At 35.8% G+C, this 20,100-nt stretch overlaps 1 protein-coding gene across 4 annotated transcripts in view; it reads right to left on the reverse strand.

Moving 5' to 3' along the window:
* The window catches only part of LOC131047987 (MLO-like protein 11), a 108,701-nt gene extending 88,854 nt beyond the window's left edge, over positions 1 to 19,847 (reverse strand). Inside the window, exons 1-4 of one of the 4 annotated variants that reach the window (XM_057981900.2) lie at positions 19,338 to 19,842; positions 16,726 to 16,783; positions 16,317 to 16,537; positions 15,370 to 15,486 (exon numbers count right to left, since the gene is read on the reverse strand). In XM_057981900.2, coding sequence (XP_057837883.2) covers positions 15,370 to 15,486; positions 16,317 to 16,537; positions 16,726 to 16,783; positions 19,338 to 19,475 — 534 coding nt within the window. In that variant the 5' untranslated portion in view covers positions 19,476 to 19,842. Of the gene's footprint in view, positions 1 to 15,369; positions 15,487 to 16,316; positions 16,538 to 16,725; positions 16,784 to 19,337 lie in introns of all 4 variants that reach the window. The other 3 variants (XM_057981836.2, XM_057981970.2, XM_057982041.2) reach the window with 3 other exon arrangements.
* Between the last annotated feature and the right edge of the window lie 253 nt (positions 19,848 to 20,100).

Here is a 20,100-nt window from a genome sequence, read left to right on the forward strand (position 1 = left end):
GTGTGTTCTTTTTCCCTGTGAGTTTATTGGCCATACCACTGCCCTACTTCCAGCAGTACCATCATTTGTGCTGAATGAGCTTGACAAGGTTGCAAAATACTCAAAGTTCCATTTGGGTTACTTCTATCCTTGCTGGCTGACCATTTTGGGGTATTAATTCCAGTTGTTTTCCTGCTGGTTAATTTTTCTTGAAGAGCCATACAGTTTCTCCTAATTATACATGTATTTATGTCCTGGCATGAGCTTTTGATGATCCTAGCAATGGGTTTTGAAAGCGTTTTGAGGCATGGAGAGAAGCGTCTAGCTCTTGAGAGCATTTTGCAAGTGTCAAGGTATTGTGTTGGCATTGTCTGAGGAGTTTGGATTTTTTTTGTTGGAATCGCCCCTGTTCCAAATTTCCATTGTTGTTGGGTATGACGGATATTTCATTGCAGACCTGCTGGTAACTTTCTAGTGGTGTTTGAAGGGTGTTTTGGTGGAGTTTAGTGACTGTCTAGAGCAATATGATTCTCAAATAGCCTGACACCCTGTGTTTTCTGGTGCTTGAATTGAGGAGTGTTTCAGAAATGAGTTCACTTTCATTTCTGCCTTTGAAAGGGGTTGTGCATTGGGGAAAGAGCATACTTTGGGTCTGATCAGTGGTGAGACATTTCTAATAAAGTTGGAGTGCATTCTCAAATGTTTCCTAGTTGTGACAATCAAGATTCCAAACCTGCTACATCTTAGAAACTTCTATCAGCCTGTAAAAGCATTTTTTGAAAGGGAAATCAGTCCCTTATTGCTCACAAATGACTCTAGGGAAAAATGTGTTTCATACAGTTTAAACATGTATGTTTGAAAAAAAAATTACCTCATTCGATTTCTGTGTACAAACATATGGTAAGCATGAGATTTTTGCTATTGTTGTTGCACAAACGTGTGTAATGAAGCACATTGAATTTTAGTGTACAATGGTACATGTTTATACTTCTTTGATGCTCTCTTTTTCTTATTAAAATTCAAAAAGGGGTTTCCCAAGTTGCTTTCATATTTTTACGATTGTCTATTTTGTCAAGACATTTATGTTTGGAATAATTCTCAGCGTAAGATTCTTTGTTGTTCTACTAAGAAGAATTGGAAGAGCACCAGAGTCATTCTATTACGTTGCAGGCAATTGTAAATCATAGAAGGATCTATTTCATTCTTGTTGAAACATTGAGTGTGTCATTGCAACAATTTTAAAGATTAAGTACAATTCTATGATATATGGATTTGTCCACTTCTTTTAGGAAACAAGTAGGTGATGAATAAGCAATATAGGCATGCCTCCCATCTATTAAGGTGCTAGGGTACACTACAAATGGTATCAAAGACAAGTTGCTAGTAATATATTCTTATGTGTCAAAGATGATCTATTCTTGTAATGGATTCAAACACTTGAAAATTGGTATTAAAGGAAGAGAAACCCACTATGACCCTAACCCTATAGTGTGTATTGGTGTGTATTGGGTTATAACTTATGACTAGTTGGCTTGTGGCTACCTTAACTCTTTATTAAGTCATATGATACTAGTTAATTAGATTGACATAGGTATTATATTTTGGTAAATAAGTCAGCCTGGGTGATATTCAAGGTATAAGTATGGCATATATAGGAGGTATATAGGCTAGTTATTATCATCATGTGGGGTATTGAGTTCTTGGTGAAAGACTATTGGAGGTATTCCTCTCAAAGTGAATTATTAGGTTGCCCCTTCGAAGTGGGATATAATTATCAAGTATTTGCAAAATATTTCATATTATATTCCTATTTTGTGCAAGTTATTTCATTACAAATGGTATTAGCACATAATCTTGGCATCGTGAATGCAAGGCATTGTTTTCAATTTTGGAGGTCATTTTGGAAAGCGCATCTCTCAGATTTTGGCGAATCTTTTCCTAGTTTTTGGAGGATTTTTCAAAAACATATTGAAGCATCAATAGTCCAAACCATAGATAAATTGGAGTCAAATTAAGTGACATATTGCAAAATTAGGGTTTCTACTAAACTACTTTTGGAAGTGCATCTCTCTTATTTTGCGATTTTTTTCTTGATTTTTTGAGGATTGTTCAAGAACACAATAAAGCATCTACGGTCCAAATTTCAAAGAAACTGGAGCATAAGTGATTTATTGAAGAATTCGGGTTTCCAAAAAATTTGCCCACAATGCTGCAAATCAGCTAATTTCTAGGAGATTGTGAATTGTGTTTTCATTGAAGAGAATTGGAGGTTTTCCACCTCAAAGTGGCTTGTTATTCTCAACTATTATCAAGTATTTGCAAAATGTTTCATATTATCTTCCTCTTTGTGCAATTTATTTCATTACAGAAACCTTTGCTCTTTGAACATGAACATTTTCTTCGGGTGAAATAATATAATGGTGGAAGTTGTAGTGGTTTATTCAGCTCAAAACAATTAAATGAGATTGCAAATTCTTGAGGGAATCAAGAAATGTAGAGGTTGAAGGCCCCTTTTTTAAGGATTCAAATTGTTTAAGAGGATAGTACCCATAAGGGATTTGAGACATGAAGAAAGTTATGAAAGATATTCCACATTTTTCTCAAATAACACAATATCGTGTTTACAAATAAACTTGTTGCAACATTGTATTATGCAATAAGATCTAGCTTGGGAAAATGATGTCAATTGTGGTGTGGACTACAACATAGACATTTCTACGAACATTTGGCATGCATTCTAAGAGACTACTCAAAGAGTATATTGACTGAAAAAGCACCTACAGCTACTAGTCATTTAGTCAAACATTTTCAATGCAATCTAATTATGCAATAAGATCATCTACAGCAAGTGGCATTATGACAAACAATTGTCATGCAATGTAACAACTAAAGCAATGACCAAATATATTTAGATGCAACCTTATAACCCCCTTCATTATTGACTGAAATGAAAATCTGATTACGATGTCAATATCATTGGCCAAGAGTCTTGGCTACAATATGAAAATGCAAACTGGAATTTCTGAAGATTAATGGCAGGTAACTACCACTGATTGGTATGCTCTGAAAATGAATATGAAATGCAAGGAAAACCTGGACTAATCAAGCGCCAACCCTTTGGAAGATGAAAAGCCACCAAATAATGATCACAATATGCCTTCAATGAGCCCAATCGAACCTCCAAAACTAGTCGCCCCTTTTCTGAAGTATTTGTTGGATTTTAAATAATGTGCACTTCTTTAACCTCTTTCTAGCATGCAAACCCAAGTATGGGTCTTGGGAATGGAGCGCCCAAGCCTAGGAAGTAAAATCACTGCTTTGTGAGGGCCCTATGAGGAAAATCGACCTCCTCCAATAGTGTTGTTATGAAGTCTGAAAATATATCAGATCTGAAGCTTCCCCAAATTGCTCTCAAATGAAAGTTGATAATGCAATCAACAAGCTGATAATGAATGTAAATCGACCTCCCTCCTCAGATGAAATGATGATTGTAACAATAATCCAGCTGCTACAATCTTGAAATCCTCAGAATACTATATGCAATGATACCTCAGCTGCTGCAATGATATTTTCTCCAATAAGATACAATAATATATCAGCTATTGTATCCAAAATCAAAGTGTAATAATACCTCAGCTATTGCACAAGAAACCCCTTGCAATAATACAACAGCTATTGCAAGCTTTAGAAATCCTTGTTCTTTCCAGCAATGAAGCACCAATGGAAGATTGAAGTAACTTCCTCTCAGCTGCAACCCTTTGGAGGAATATTTCACCACCTCAGTTATGCTAATCAATGGAGGTATCGTTCCCAATGACCAATAATGGTAGAAACCCTAACTGGTTCCTTCACCACGAAGAACTCCAAATCAAATATCAAATCCTCGATGATTAGAAGCTTAACTTGACCTTCTTTTATACTATTTCTCCAACCTTTCAAGAAGATTCTAGAAATAATATTATTTCACTTAAGTGACTTTTATGATATAATATTAATTTAAGTCACTTTATTAAATTAATTAAATACAAAGTTACCTTTTAATTTTATTTATTTGATAACTTTATAAATAATTAACTTAATACTTTTAATTAAAATAATCAATTAAGCAGTTGACCTGTTCGGTTTTCCTTTTCCTAACATTCTGGTGAGAGATTTTCTCAAGGTTTTGTGAAGCATAAGGAGCAGAGCAAGCTTAACCCTGTGTTTCAGGAATAGCAAGAACTGTCGCCCACAAATGGGAGCATCACCCCAAGAGATGGGCAATCTGCTGCTCAACTTTACACAGAGGATTGCTTCAGACAATCTTCATTATTTTGGACATGTTCCCTTTCTGATCTTGTATCTCCATTTTGTATCGCATTCTTAATTTTTTTTTCTAATCCTTGAGGGATCTGGGCTAGACCGGAGGTTTTCTTCCCTCCATTCTTTCCTACCGGTGCCCACACTGAATGGAGGTGTAAATGTAAATCTATCTATTTTTAAATTAATAAAATTCTTTGGCCTCGGCCTTTTATCAATCAAAAAAAAAAAAATCAATTAAGCTATCCTTTAAGAAATATCATTAATTGGGACAACTTAATTAATTAAATTATTCCGCCTCCAAAAAAAATGGGTACATTACACCAAATCACCACCTAAGCTCAATGCCAACATCAAATGCCAAGAAAAAAAACCCTAGCCCTCCAAGATCATTGGAGTTCTTCCCAAAACACCTAGAGGCTTATGGGAAACTCAAGAATTGGCCCAAAAGCTCACAAAACCATATTGCGTAAAAATGGGGACATTACAGCTCATATAGTCAAGTGAAAGCTCACTTATGTGCTATAAGTGTGTGAGGGATTAGAATATGTGAAGAGTGAAATAAGAACAGGTTGCCAAAAGAAAAAAAATATGGCATTCATTAAAGAACAAGAAGAAGTTGATATTGTGAGTGAAAGAGAAAAATTAAATATCATCCTTTAGCAAGAAAACATCAATGAAAACACCTACAAATTCAATAATGTTGATGTTGTGAGTGAAAGAGAAAAATTAAATATCATCCCTTAGCAAGAAAACATCAATGATAACACCTACAAATTCAATAATGGGCTCCCAACATCCTTTCTTGAAGACTCCCTCTATCCAAGAAGAAGATCCCTCTCCTTCTTCTTGCAAAAGAGACCAATTGGTTAAGGTATTTCAAAATGAAACAAGAGACATTGCAAAGGAAAAAGTTGCAAATTGCATTTAAGCCAATAGTCTTCCCTTCAACTTGGTGAGATCACCATATTGGTGGGAAATGGTAGCAGCAATCAATAATGCACCTTCTAGTTTTGCAAGTCCTAGATATGAAAAGGTGCACACCACCTTATTGGCAAAAAAAATTGTAGAGACATCACTCAAAACAATTAGGGATTCTTGGATTGAAAAACAAGTGTCTATTATTTCTAATGGATGGAAAGATTGCAAAATCGACCTTTAATAAATTTTATTGCAGTGTCCCCCAAAGGGACAGTTTTTGAATGCAACTGATTGTGAGGGGAAATCAAGGATGTAGAATTGATTTCTAAAATCCTCATTGAGTCCATCAAAATGGTGGGTCTTGAAAATGTTGTCCAAGTCATTACGGACAATGTGAAAAAATTGCAAGCTACAGGGGCTTTGGTTGAGGAAAGGTATGCACACATTTTTTGAACACCATGCACCATACCCTACCTTGTGATGCAAGCAATTGATACTCTAATAGAGTGGATGAAAACTAGATACACTAAGGGTGAGGAGATCCAAATGTTTGTGACAAACCATCATATATCACAAGGCATTTTCAAGACATTCTCAAATTTGGAATTGTTGGAGGTAAAGTTAATTTAATTCTTTAATTTACTACACCGAAGGCGTATTACACTCACATATGAATACAAAACCTTTGATAATAAAAAATAGAATCATTTAATTTGACATGTTTGGTGACACTTAAATGCATGAAAATCACAAAATCATTTTATTATTTTATTACAAAATTCGTATGTTGATATTCTTAATAAATATATATAAAAAAAAAAAAAAAATTACATATTATTAATTATGGGATTGAAAGTGTCTATACATAGAATCCATTTTTTTCTCAAGGATAAGGATAAGAACAAGAATATAAAATATAATATAATAATAATGCAATCTTATTAGATTTTTTGTTTTTGTCAAGAGTTAATAGAACTACAAAAATATAATAATAATAATAATAATAATTTGGAACTATGAGATTTTTTCTTTTATTCAGAATTTGATGGAAATATAAAAAATACAATAACAAGAATATATTAAACCATAACAATATAATCATATCTTAATAATAATTTAATATTAATTACAATATCATAATATAATAATGATCTAACATTAAGTAGAATATAATAAAATAATTATATTTTAAGTGGAATAATGAACAAATATGGTATCTTTCTACGTACTTTATCTATGTTCCTCTGTAGATAGGTATGCTACTTCCATCTTTACTTTTATATTTTAATGTGTTATTAACTTATTAGGTTGGTGAGACCCAATTTGCATAATACAAAATTGTTTTGAGACAACTTGTGAAGGTGCAAGACATCTAGTGCCATGGTTATTACTATTAGCCACCAATGGAGTATTTGGAAGCAATCAAATTCAAAGAGAGCCCAGAAGGTCAAGTCATTGATCCTAGATGACGATTGGTGGGCTCATGTGGACTATGTCTTGAGTCATGCAAAAGCATCCATGGTGAACATGAGATTCTTCTTTATATTTGGAATATTCTTCCTCTTATTTGGAATATCCCTTTTTGGGCGTGAAAAACAGGAGTCACAACTTGCTTTGACTCAAAAATACTTTCCTTAATGTCAAAAATTCAAAAATGGATGCCCAAGAATGAGTTATTGAGTTGTTTCTATTTCAGGGTCCTATTGAGTAGAGTGGGTGGCCTAGTTGACTGATATTATTGGTAGGTTTGGAGGTAGAGTTGGAAATGCATCTAATGACATTAAATGCAACTTCTAAAGTGAAAAAATACTTCCCACTTGGTTTTGGCGTAGCCTTTTGGAAGGTTACCAAATAGGATTTTGTGATGTCCCCTTCTTAGCCAACATCAGCTAATCAAGGTTATCCTGTCATCAAGTCCTCGAAGACTAACAAGATGGACAGAGGAACCATTTAGGGTTGGATTTCTCAAGTTTCAGATAGCATATCCGAGTGGTTCAAAAGGTGTTTAAGGCATTATTTTGTGATAATAGAAAACGTTGCTAAGTTAAATAAATATTTAACTTATTTATGTCTCCTCGAAGGTATATTTTATGATATGATTCTAGAGAGAGAGTATGGATGCCTCAAGAGAGAGAAAACAAAGATTATTGCATTTTGTGGTTATTTGCAATATTATAAAAGATATTAAAGGTGTCTTGGAAAGCCAAAATTATTAAGTTATAATAAAGTCATTGAAAATGATAAAAGGGTGAAATTAAGTGACTTATCTTGGATGCCCTTGAGGAGAGAAAAAATATTATTAAAAGGAATTGAGTGTGATATTAAAAGTTTTAAATAATCTCAAATTAAAAAGGAGTGAGAATAGCAATACGCAAATTAAAAACAGAAAGTGGGTGTTGGGATGAAACCCTAATTAGGGTGCATGACTTGGAGGCTATTAAAAAGGCTATTTGGAAATCATTTGGCATGTTATCGTTGTTATGTTACCATGACTCCTTAGAGGAGCTTGTTGTACCAGGTTTGAGGAGCTTGTGAAGACAGAAACCTTCACGAGTAATCACTCTTGCAGTTGTGAAAGACAAGACCAACCAAGAGTGTGCAAGGAGATCCTATCTACAGGGATTTCATTTGGGCTTCAAAGAAATCAGTTTTGAGGTGATTTGCTGGTTGTGGCTGAGTGACGTGCCTTCTTGCCAGGACAACCCCCAATTGGGCATATATGGAGCAAGGCAAAGCCATTACCCTCACGGTTTGGTATTGGTTGTTTTAGTTTTTCACCATCAATAAAGATGGAGACAATTTTGGTTAGAGTTTCCAAGATTTTTGAGATTTTGAATCAGCTTTCTGAGTGAGGTGCTTGCTAGTGCGGCCGACCCCTTTCTTGGCTTGTTTGAAGCTAAGGAGAGGCATTACTAAGCGTTTTCAGTATTGGGATAATAAGTCTTACTCATATCAGCATATTGGTTGAAAATTACATCAATTTTGGTAGGGTTTGGAGCATTTTTGACATATTTGCTGAGCAAGCAGCTTGTGTGCTAGGTCGAACCCTCTTGGGTTGGTTTGTAACAAAGAAAATCACTTATTTCCGGATTTTGAGTGGTTTACGCAAGTCAAATCCATCACCAACAATTTAGGACAGTTTGCATCAATTGGAAGTAGAGTTCTTGAAAAATTTTAAGGTGAAATTCCGAGTGTGCAGCTTGCTTGACAAGCCGTACCCTCCTTGAGCTATTTTGGAACTGAAATAAACCCTTGGAAGTTATCCAAAGAGGGAATAGTTGTAAGCACCATCAAAGAATCAGATCTAGCTGCTGAGTTATCTTGGAAAGCAACTGAACTTATTTAGAGCTGCTGCAAATCAGATTTTCTGAGTGACTTGGTTGGCTGACTGCTTATAAATCAGACTTGGGGTAGTCCTTTCTAATTCATCGAACCTCAAGTTTCAAAGGATAGCAAATCGGGTATGCCTAAATAGACTTGTAAAGTCATTTGAAGTACTAAGCTACAGGGATATTGTAACATTCAGACTTTAAATTAAATTTGAAAGTTTTTTCATAGTTACAAAATATCATCATTCTATTCAATACTAGATGTATGCGGTATTTGTATGATGTCATATTTGTTTCTTAAAAAACATTGCAAACTCTTAAAAAACACATCTTCTGCAACTCCTGTCTAGTTATGAAAGACCACCTTTAAAAGAAACATAGTATTTTAATCTAAAATAAACAAGCAAGTTGCAGTTCAATACTCCACCAGGGGTGGGACACTACAGATTTTTGGTAGCTATGGTGGTTAAAAGGCAAGTTTCAACATTAATTTGAGGATCCCCATTTTTAGATTTTGGGAAAGTTTGAGGGGAAGAAGAAATTTGTCTTTGAAGAAATTGCAGGTTTGAAGATGGAGAAGAAGAAGAAGAAGAAGAAATTGTAGATTGAAGGTTAAGAAGTTAGTTTGTAGTAGAATGCATACTTGAAGGAAATTATTTTTCCTGAGTAGTTCTTATTTATTTTGTGCTGATTTATATCAGTTTTGTATTAGATTTTGAAGTGATAATGAAGCCTATAAGGCTGCCATACTTCGTATTTTTTCCTGAGTAGTTCTTATTTGTTATGTGCTAATTTATATCAGTTTTGTATCAAATTTTGGAGTGATAGTGAAGCTTATAAGGCTTCTATACTTCGTATTTTTCAGATTTTAAGTCAAATCATTAATGATTTGCATATGTGGTTTTGGTTGGGATGTTTCCTTCATTATTGAGTTTCATACAAATCGGACATGTTTGGGGGGAATCTATGATGGCATTGACTCCATGATAGCACAAAAAGAGAATGACTCCGAAGAAACACTTTTCCGAAGTGTGGAAAAAATCATTCATCACCACTAGAACAAGATGAACACACCATTGCATCTCCTTGCATATGCATAATCCCCCAGATATTGCAGAGATACTTTCTTTGCCAAGGTAAATTGCATCATATAGAGATGGTAAAGTTGCTAATGGGTACAAGTTGGCATTTTGAAGACTCTTCTCTGATCTAGTAGTGGTGGACAATGTTAAGAAAGAGTTTGGAAGGTTCATCTCAAGACGAGAGCATAATATATGTGCTCTTCAAGACCAATACAAGGAAGATGCTCATACATGGTGGTACCTCCATGGGCAAGATTATTTGTTCTCCTAGTCTCTTTCAATCAAGATTCTATCACAAGTAAGCATTTTTTATTTTTTTATTTTTTTTATTTTTTAATATTTGTAGACTTTAGTACTTACCATTCTTTAATTTCTTTTGCATTTTTTATTTTTCAGTTGTGTTGGTTTTCTCTCCAATTTCAATAGGTTGCAAGTTCTTCTTCGACTAAACAGAATTGGAGTACATACTCCTTTATTCACTCAGTGAAGCATAACTAGTTGGCTGCAAAAAAGGCAGAAGACTTGGTTTATGTCCATTCCAACTCTTCTATCACATAAGCAAGATGACTACAAGGAAGGGGCAACGAAGCATTGGGATATAGCCCCTAAGTGTACCAATTTGGATGCATCTATTGTAGAACTTGCTAGAGTCAATATAGATGAAGATGAGACTCTAACACATGATGTACCTAGTGGGAGTGGCACTCCATTTGCTTGTGGTTCAAATGATGTTGAACCAAACAATGACATTGGTCTACATCCTTTTGATGAAGAATGAAGATAATTATACAATTTTTTCATCTTGTTTATTTCAAATTTTGTAACTGTAATGATTTTGATTTAAATCATCTTAGACATATATGAAATGTGACACTATTGAAAATTTGAACTATCAATTTGCATTTACCTTTATCACTACCATTGATCAATGATGAAGTATCATACTATCAAATACATTTACAATAATGTATTTTTATTTTTTTAATTGTACATATATATGTGTGTGTGTGTCTGTGTGTTCGCCCGGGACTCACCAAACTCGACGAATCCGAGTACGATTTATGCCCCCCAAGTTTGGCGAGCTCGGACTCGGACTCGGACGTCCGAGTCCAAGGAGCGAACTCGCCAAACTCAGCGAGTCCCGTGCCTGGGACTCGGTCGGCGGCAAGGCCCAAAAAAGACCAAAAAAATGCATTTTTTAAAGTTTTTTAATTTCTTTTTTTATGTTATTTATCCTCCAACCCTAAAAGTGAACTTCATTTCATTCATTTGGAAAAATAGGAGGAGAAAAGTGAGTTGTGAAGAAAAACAAGGGTGCATTGAAGAAAAACCAGCAAGGAGGAAGTTCAAGATTTCTTTCATTTATCACATTGGGGCTGCATTGTGTTTGGATTTGGTGCATCAAGAGTTGGATAGGAAGAGTTTGCAGCTCATTTCAAGCTTGTTGTAAAAGGTAAGATTGTTTTTTTGAAGATTTTTTGTTTCTTGTATGCAAAAATTCCATTTTCTATTCATTTATTTTGAAAGTTTTACATTTTCTTCCAAAATCTTTTGTATGTTTGTAAATTTATTATGTTTTATTGCAGCAAACTTCACTTTATTATTTGCCTCAACTTCAAGTTTCACAAAACTATCCTACAATGTCTACTTCAGCTTCTAGACCCCCCATTAGAAAGGACCCTGCTTGGAAATATCATGAGGATTTTCCAGGGCAAGGAAAGGGGCAAACAAAATGTACATTTTGCAAAACAATATTCCATGGAGGTATTTATAGACTGAAATACCATATTTCTGGTGTGCGTGGACATGATGACAAACCATGCCTAAAAGCACTCCCTGAGGCCGTACGTGATTGTTATGTAATGGTTGAGGAAATTGAAAGGAAAAAGAAACAAAAGGAGGATCGAGCGGCCATTGGGAGAGAGGCAACTTTAGGAAGAGGGACACAGTTAGGTTGTGTTGGAGGCCCTTCTTCCTTACCTCCATATCGTCCCACTCAGTTTGCTACTGTTGGTGCTGGTGCTTCTGCTTCTACTTCTGTAAGTGGCAGTGCCACTGCCACTTCTCATGTTCCTAGAACTAGTAGTTGTAGTGGGAGTGTTCGCATTGGACCTAGGATTCGTAAATCTAGGTTGGATACCTTCTTTGTGCCTCGCACTACTCCTGGGTCCCAACAGTCGCTTGAGGGCATGGGTTGGAACAAGGAGGTCCATGATGCCACTAAAATGCCATTGGCAAGTTTTGGGTCAACGGCAGTGTTTCATTCTTTACAGCCAGGTGAATGTTTTATAACTTTTATGTTTGATTGTTTTAATTTTTATACTTTCATTCTCTTCGTTTTATTTTTTCTCATACATACTACATAGTACATAGTACATACTTAACTTATCTCATTGAATTTATTTGTGACAGGTCTCCTTATTGGCAAGAAATGGTTGATGCACTTACCATATGCGGGGCAGGGTTCAAAGCCCCTTCTGAGTGTGATTTGAGGGGACCCATTTTGACTCAATTGGTGAATGATGTGAAGAAAGAATTAGGTGAACAACGCCAGATATGGAGCACTAAAGGTTGCACCATCATGACTGATGGTTGGACGGATAGGAGAAATAGAATTCTCCTTAATTTTCTTGTTTCTTCTGCAGGTGATTGATTAATTTGAGTTTAATTTAGTCTTTAATTTTTTATTTTTTATTTTATGGTTTATTGAATGATCATTGATTTAGCTTTATTTTTTTATTTCAGGGGGCACCGTTTTCATCAAGTCCATTGATGCCTCCACCCATTGCAACAATGCCACCTACCTATGTGAGCAGATAGAGGAGGTGATTGATGAGGTGGGTGAGAAGAACGTGGTACAGGTGGTGACCGACAATGCAGCAAATTATGTTGATGCGGGTAAACTTTTGATTACAAACTAATTTTGTTTGCAAATTAATTACTATTTTGTAACTTCATTAATTACAATGCAACAAATTATGTTGTCGCGGGTAGGCTATTGATGGAGAGGCACCCATATATAGTTTGGGCTCCATGTGCTACCCATTGCATTGACCTCATGTTGGAGGATATTGGAAAACTCCCATGGGTCAAGAGATGTGTAGAAAGGGCGAGAAATGTGTGCAAATTTGTATATAATCATTCATGGGTGTTGGCTCTTGTGAGACAATACATAGAGCAGAAGGAATTGGCTTGTCCAGGAATCACAAGATTTACCACAAACTTCATCACATTGCAGTCCATGCTTCGCTCTAAGTCGGCCTTGAGACATGTGATTGTTGGTGAGGAGTGGTCTTCCTCATCCTATGCTGCCACCCCTACAGGGAAAGATATGGCAGACTGCATTTTTTATGAGCGAGACTTTTGGGTCCCTTGTGATGAGATAGTGAAGGTAATTTTTTTATAAATTCTACAATTTAACTTTTTGTTTTATAACTTATTATATATATTCTCTTATTTGCTCATTTTTCTAAATTACACAATATTTTCAATTTTGCAGTTTGTTAAGCCCTTGGTGGTTTTGTTGCGAGTTGCGGATGGAGAAAAGCCTGCAATGGGCTACATATATAAGGGCATGGATAGGGCAAAGGAGGGCAGCAAATCCGTCTATGGAGGAGATGAGAGCAAGTATGGTCCCATTTGGGAGATCATTGATAGGAGATGGCATCATCAGCTTCATAGGCCCATCCATGCAGCAGCCTATTATCTAAATCCGGCATTCCATTTTAGCCCTACTTTCAAGGCTGATGTGGAGGTCCTTAATGGGCTATACTCAATCATGGAGAAGATGGCACCTGTTTGTTCTACTCAGACAAAGCTTATTCGAGAGCTACAGTTGTTCTCAAATGCACAAGGGGAGACATTCTCTTGTCCTATCGCCAAAGAAAGTAGGACAACTATGATGCCAAGTAAAAAAAATTGTAAAGCTTAATTTTAGTTTTATTGTATATTGTTAAATGAGTTTATGAGTGAGACTAATTTTATTTATTTTTCTCATTTCAAACTCAGATAATTGGTGGAGCTTTTTTGGCCCAATGACACCAAATATTCAGAAGTTGGTCATTCGCATCTTGAGCCAACCATGCAACACATCTGGTTGTGAGCACAATTGGAGTATGTTTGAGCACATACACTCCAAGAGGCGCAATAGATTATTCGTAGAGAAGATGAATGATCTCGTCTTTGTTCACTACAACCTCTGCCTGAGAATGAGAAAGAATGAATTAGTTGACATCTCTCCTATCATTCTAGATGTGGTTGATCCTAATGCAGAGTGGGCCACTAAAACAGATCCTGCGGTTGTCTTTAGTGATGATGACACTGATTGGATCAACCAGGTAGATATAGAGGTCAGTAGCCATGGCAGAGGAGGAGCAGAGAGCATGAGCAGAGACAGGAGATTCAGAGGAAGATATTGATAGTGACACAGATGTTCCTGATGTTGGTGAGCATGGCATGGTGTCACGGGGAGCGACTATGGCTGCCGAATCATCCAGGACCTACCTTAAACGCCTTCACAAGGGGTCAAGGCGAGAGGGTGCATGCTCCTCTGAGCCATAGGCTTGTAGTTGTATTTGTGTGGAACATTTGATGATGATCATATGATGACATGGATTTTTTATTCCATGAGTTTTGTAATATTGTATACATTTGACAATATTTATATATCTATGTTTGTTATTTCCTTCAGCTACAATTTGCATTTATGCTTATGTGATTGATGTATACTTGTGTATGTAATCAAATGAGCCGAGTTTGATTATGTTATTGTGTCTTTAAGGTGTATTCAATAAAGGGTGCATGAAACAAGTTTTAAATCTTTAAAAATCTCTAAATTTCTTGAGTTTTTCACTTTCCCGAGTCCAGTCGAGTCTGACTCTAAGTCCGGGTCGGCCTTGCCGAGTCCAAGTCCCGTTTCTTTGGTATACATACATACATACATATATATATATATGTATATATACATACATGCATACCAAAACCCCATATCTGATTTGATACAAAAACTGGCAACTTAGCCTAAACTGTCAAATCTCCCACAATTTAGGTCAAGAGGAGGGGAGATGGCTTGGCAAGGAGTGGGAGATGAACTTCTCAAAAAAATACATTCCCATATATAACAATACCCTTAAATGTTTCTCAACTTAATTTCAACAAAAAATGTGCCTAGAATCCCTAGCCAACAAGCTATGGTACAATGTAGAAAGCTCAAAGATACAAAGTTGTAGAGACCTAAAATATAAATGAATATGGACTTTCATCACATTTCCCCTCCTTAACATTCCTGTGTACCTAGCATCTTGGTCACTACTTCAATGCTTCATGTCTCGAGCTTGAATCAAACATTCTATGCTCGAATAGAGGAAAAAATTGAGAAATTGGGTTAAAATGACAAAAAAAAAAAAGGTGAGTTGTGCAAAAAGTTAACAGGAAATTTCAACCACAATAGGAGAAATGAGAATTAGCCCATTTCAAATTTCAAATCCTCTAAATGAATTACTAAATGTACCCATTTCTTCTATTATATATTTTTTCGAGGTATGAATGTGATATACTACAGGTTCTGGATGAAAATTCTCCATAAATGTACAAATACACTCAACCAAGAGATGCAACTGTTGATAAAGACCTTCACTAATAGTTGACCTGCATGCAACCAGTTGGTCACACTCACAGTAAAACATTGCTTACTTTTACATTTACATTTAAATTCTAAAGAATGCATATGGATAAAGGGTTCTTCCAACACGAATACTGACCTTAACAATTGCCAGAAGCATGGTTAAGCAGCTATAAAAAACATGTGTGATTGCCATCACAAAGATAAAGCGATGAAGTTGCTCCAACCCTTCAAACGAGACAAAAGGTTCAGAATCCTGCAGTACCAAAGAAATTGAACAAATAATCAGATTACACACAAAGTCAATCACAATGAAAAAGTGATTCATAAAAAATATGTCAAAAGACCTGGTAGGATCTGATTTTGCTTCTGAAATATGATTAAGCACATTGTCTGAAATTGCAGGTAGAATGAAAAAATTACACAACAGAGACCAGTCAATTCTATTTGACTTACAAGACTCAATCCTTCACAGATTAGACAAAAAACCATTTTCTGAAAGCTCCCTCTAAGGCACCATGGAAGCACAATCCATTAATGTAATAAACTTTGTTGTAACTGCCCAATATTAAATTAATATACTGGACTAATATGCAGATTCGCCCTGAATCCTGTTACAGATACCTATAAAACTTAAAAGTGATCTTTGGCAATTTTTTGTGATTTATTTAGTTTAACAAAGTGTCTGATGAGAATAGCGATCTGTTAAAACACTGCTTTTAGAGACTTATCAGATACTATAGGGTAGTTTCTAGCAGGAATAGCAATTCAATTTCTCAGAGGCCTTCAGATTCTAAATTACTCTTAAATTTTGCTGCAAATTCACTTTTAAGGTTTTCTTTGGATAACGAGAATTTTCCATTTCCATTTCAAATTCTCTCATAGACCCATCTATCACAATCATATATGTATTCTATCCTATAAACTACAGAATTCTGCTGGATGTCAAAATTCCTAACGGGTTTTTCTAGAAGTTTACTTATATTATTGATCACCTTTATGACCATTAAGTCCTAATAAAAAAATTTAAATTTTTCATCAGTTGAAGAAACAGCAAAACAATAAATGGGAATTCTAGAGCCTTACGTCTTTGCAGGTATTGTTGGCATCTCCGCTTGAGAGGAACCTTCTGGATGAGCTGCCTGCATGAATCAACCCTAAGAGCTTCCTAACACCTGCCTCGCCCTTAGTATCTTCGTCATCACAAGGAGAAAATTTTTTATAATACTTTGATGGAATGCATATGCTTGAAATCAAGCTTGAGGTGGCCGCCAACATCAGTGAAATAAACCCCAGTAACATCAATTCTGCATCACAAGCATTAAGTATCAACAGAAAATCGTGGAATAGAACCAAAATTTGCATCCTTTTAGCTTACTATCTATGACAAGATTCCTTTAAAAATGAAGAGGTTAGATAAAGAAATGAATACACACACACAGAGGCACATATATATAGTAATTTGACTGCTTGAACCCTTTAAAGACTACAAAACCTGATTTCATATTCTCCAATGCATGAAAGAGCGGCTTGCGCTTTGTAACATGCAACCACTGCAATTACAACAAATCATCACTCAGTACCAGTTGATCGTGTTAAAAACAGATACAATGAGATTAGTAGTCCTTTGCTGAGAGAAAAGCAATATCATCAGACGCCTCCATACTCTTGAACTAAAAACTGTAATTTCCTATAAATTTCAATGCTGAATATATCCTGTAAAGACTCGATGTATGAATAATCAAAATATGATTGTGCAATTTTACAACCTCTTTGAAGTAGAATTGGCCATTGGGAAAGAGAATACTGTTAATGTAGGAATAGGGCAAGATGGAAGCAGTGGAGGAATTGATTACAAATTGTTTCATGTCATGTATACAGTAAAAAGGGTAAATAAATTTAAAGGTAGATGCTGAGATGAACAAGGACTTGGAAATTAAAATCCCTCAATCTTCAGCAAAACATAGATGACCTTACCTTATCAGATTATGGAAATCAACCTTTAAAAAAATCTGCAAAGTTTAGATCAAGCATTTTCATTTTACACTGCAGTAAGCTACAGGGTTTGTTTTGTCTGGACTTTGTAATCAAAATGGTATGTAAAAATCAAGCATTGGCTTTAAGTTTTTCTCTGGAGATAGGTCCAGTAGAGAAACCTGAAAGTTAGAACTTCAGCATGCTATGTTGTCTAATACAGAGAAATTTTTCAAACGAATGAATGTCATGAGGGCTGGACCCCCTATTATTGACAATGGTTTGAAAATCCCCTGCTTCTCCATAAATTTTAGATGTCGGTTCAAGAATATGTTTCAAAATATATGGTAAATTTGAGTATTAAGAATTGCATGTTATAATTGAATATTGCGAATTGCATGGTTAATTTGAGTATTAAGTATTCATGATAATTGAAGTACTAAAAACTGTAGATCTATACTTAACCTACCTAGTAACCACTCCATTAGCACCAGCAAGTATATCTGGCACACGTATTAGTAGCAACCTAAAGTGTAAATGATGCAGAGATGAGACACTCCTGGCAATAAAAATAAATATCACGTGAAGCCGGCTTGAGTATTAAAAGGGAACAAAAGCAGTCTGCGTCATAGCCTTGAAATGCATACCGGAGTCTCAAACACCAATTCAACTACCTTAGCTAGGACATTTGTCACAATTACGCAAATTTGCAGTCATAATAACAATTCTGTGCAAGGAAGTTTATATAGCTGACATTATAACTAAAATCAAGAAGCCACGAAACACGTAGCCATAAGAATAAATATCAGGCGTCAGCTAGGCTAAGTATATAAGATCAAGGTCATTTTCAGGTCACTCTTAAACGACATGCCAAATTAGTATAGGACCATGTGGAAGCCACCAATATGCATAGGAGCAACCAGGGATGTAGAAATTTCAGTCATTTAAAATTGAAAACAAAATTAAAGATTGGTAAAAACATTCTTTTTTTCAACAAGAAGCTTATGTAGATCAGACATCATTACTCAGATGAAGAAATGATGAAACACGTGGCTTAAAAAAATAATACTAGGCCTCGTATATCTTAAGTATATCTAAGATAAAAGCAATTTTCAGGTCAACCCTAAGCGAAATACAAAAGTAGGGAATGAGACCTGCTCGTGTAAGCCGCCAAAATGCGTGTCAGGCTGGGATGTAGAAAACAATGTTATTTAGTCATTTGGCATAAATAAATAAAAATAAAAAAAATACGACCATTGTACAAGATGCCTGATGGGTTTTAAAGGAGATACAAACTGGCACTTTTATTATTTAAATTATTTATTCTAAAAGAGAATTGCTCGGTGAGTGGCCATTGATTTATCAGAGTGAACGAATTTTTCAAGTGTAAAAGTTCAATGTTGGAAAATGAGTCAATCTTAATTGAAAATGGACCAGCCATCAAGGGTCTGGTGTTCATTGGTGAAGCCCTCAGCTGTAAATGGGAGGTCTTATCAACAGGGACCAGCCATCAAGGGTCTGGTGTTCATTGGTGAAGCACTCAGCTGTAAATGGGAGGTCTTATCAACAGGGTCGAGCTAAGATTTCTGAGCACCTGCAGTATGGCTGTATAGCTTGAGGGGAATGTTGGGAATTAAAGATGGATCAATGACCAAGAAGAACAATAGCTCAACGGTAGACTATCCTAACAGCAAATGGAAGATCTTAATTTCAATTCATAGCTGATATATAAAAAATTTAACATTTAATATCATAAAAAAATAAAACGAATACCCTTCAATCCTCAACACTTACATAAATATGTTTTACAATTCTCACACACTTCATTACCCACTGCAAGCCATACAATGGAAATGGTCATCCTTCAAACAAAACAAAATCTGTTTGTCTTATGCCATCAAATTCTGTTTTCTAGTCACTACGTTTCAAAATGAAGAAATTCTAAATCACTAACAAGAACAAAGAGATGATTTTCCCGATCTAACGTGCGGTACCCAAGAAGTACAATCAAGCACATCTGTACTGTTTTGAGGGTTCAAAGCCCGTTAAGCCTATCGGGCCTTTGCCCCTCCTTGAGTGAGTGTGAGGTGCAGTGCAAGACCATAATTGAGCTTCAGTTAGAGAGAAGCTTACATGGCTGAGGCGGTGAATCGAACGCTCGACCACCAACGAAACGAGGACGAAGACAGTTAGCACTACAGCCACGGACCACGTGGGCGTCAGCGCCAGAGACCTTACTTCATCTTCTTTTGTAACCATATCTTCCGCCATTGTTACACCTCAACAAACAAAAAAATCTCTGCAAAACTACTACTTCTCTAACTAGTACTTTGTAATAGACAGAACCAGAGCTTGTTCGGTCTATTTTTATTACAACTGTTTCTATTTAACGCCTTGCCCCCCTCACTGTACACGCGGGTATGTCACTAGAGACTGTATTCTACTTCATTAACGGAGACTTGACCACGTGACACGCTTCTATTGGCCAGATAACTGCGTAAGAAACGGCGCCAGATGCGGCGCTGTGGCGGTCAGATTCAGATGCGCGTTAAGCGTTGGGTATCGATCGTTTCATTTAAATTCCGTTAGAATTCAGACGGATCACTACTTACTATTTTTTGAATTTGCGGAATGTTTTTCTGTTGTTCACATTGATTTTGTTAACTGACTTGGGAACGAATAAAATCTTCGGGACCATTTTAAAATTCACGCCTGTTTACTCGTGTGTGTGTTCTTTAACGACAAAATACTCGCAATTTTTATTTTATTTTTTTGTTGTTTTAAAATACTCGCAATTACTTCATCTTCCCTTTTCTACCTTTGCATGGCAATGGAATATAAATACTAAAGCAGATGGTCTGTTTGGTGCATATATAATTATTCCTACCTATTAAAT

This window comes from Cryptomeria japonica, chromosome 2 (genome assembly GCF_030272615.1).
Source record: "Cryptomeria japonica chromosome 2, Sugi_1.0, whole genome shotgun sequence".
Lineage (NCBI taxonomy): Eukaryota > Viridiplantae > Streptophyta > Pinopsida > Cupressales > Cupressaceae > Cryptomeria > Cryptomeria japonica.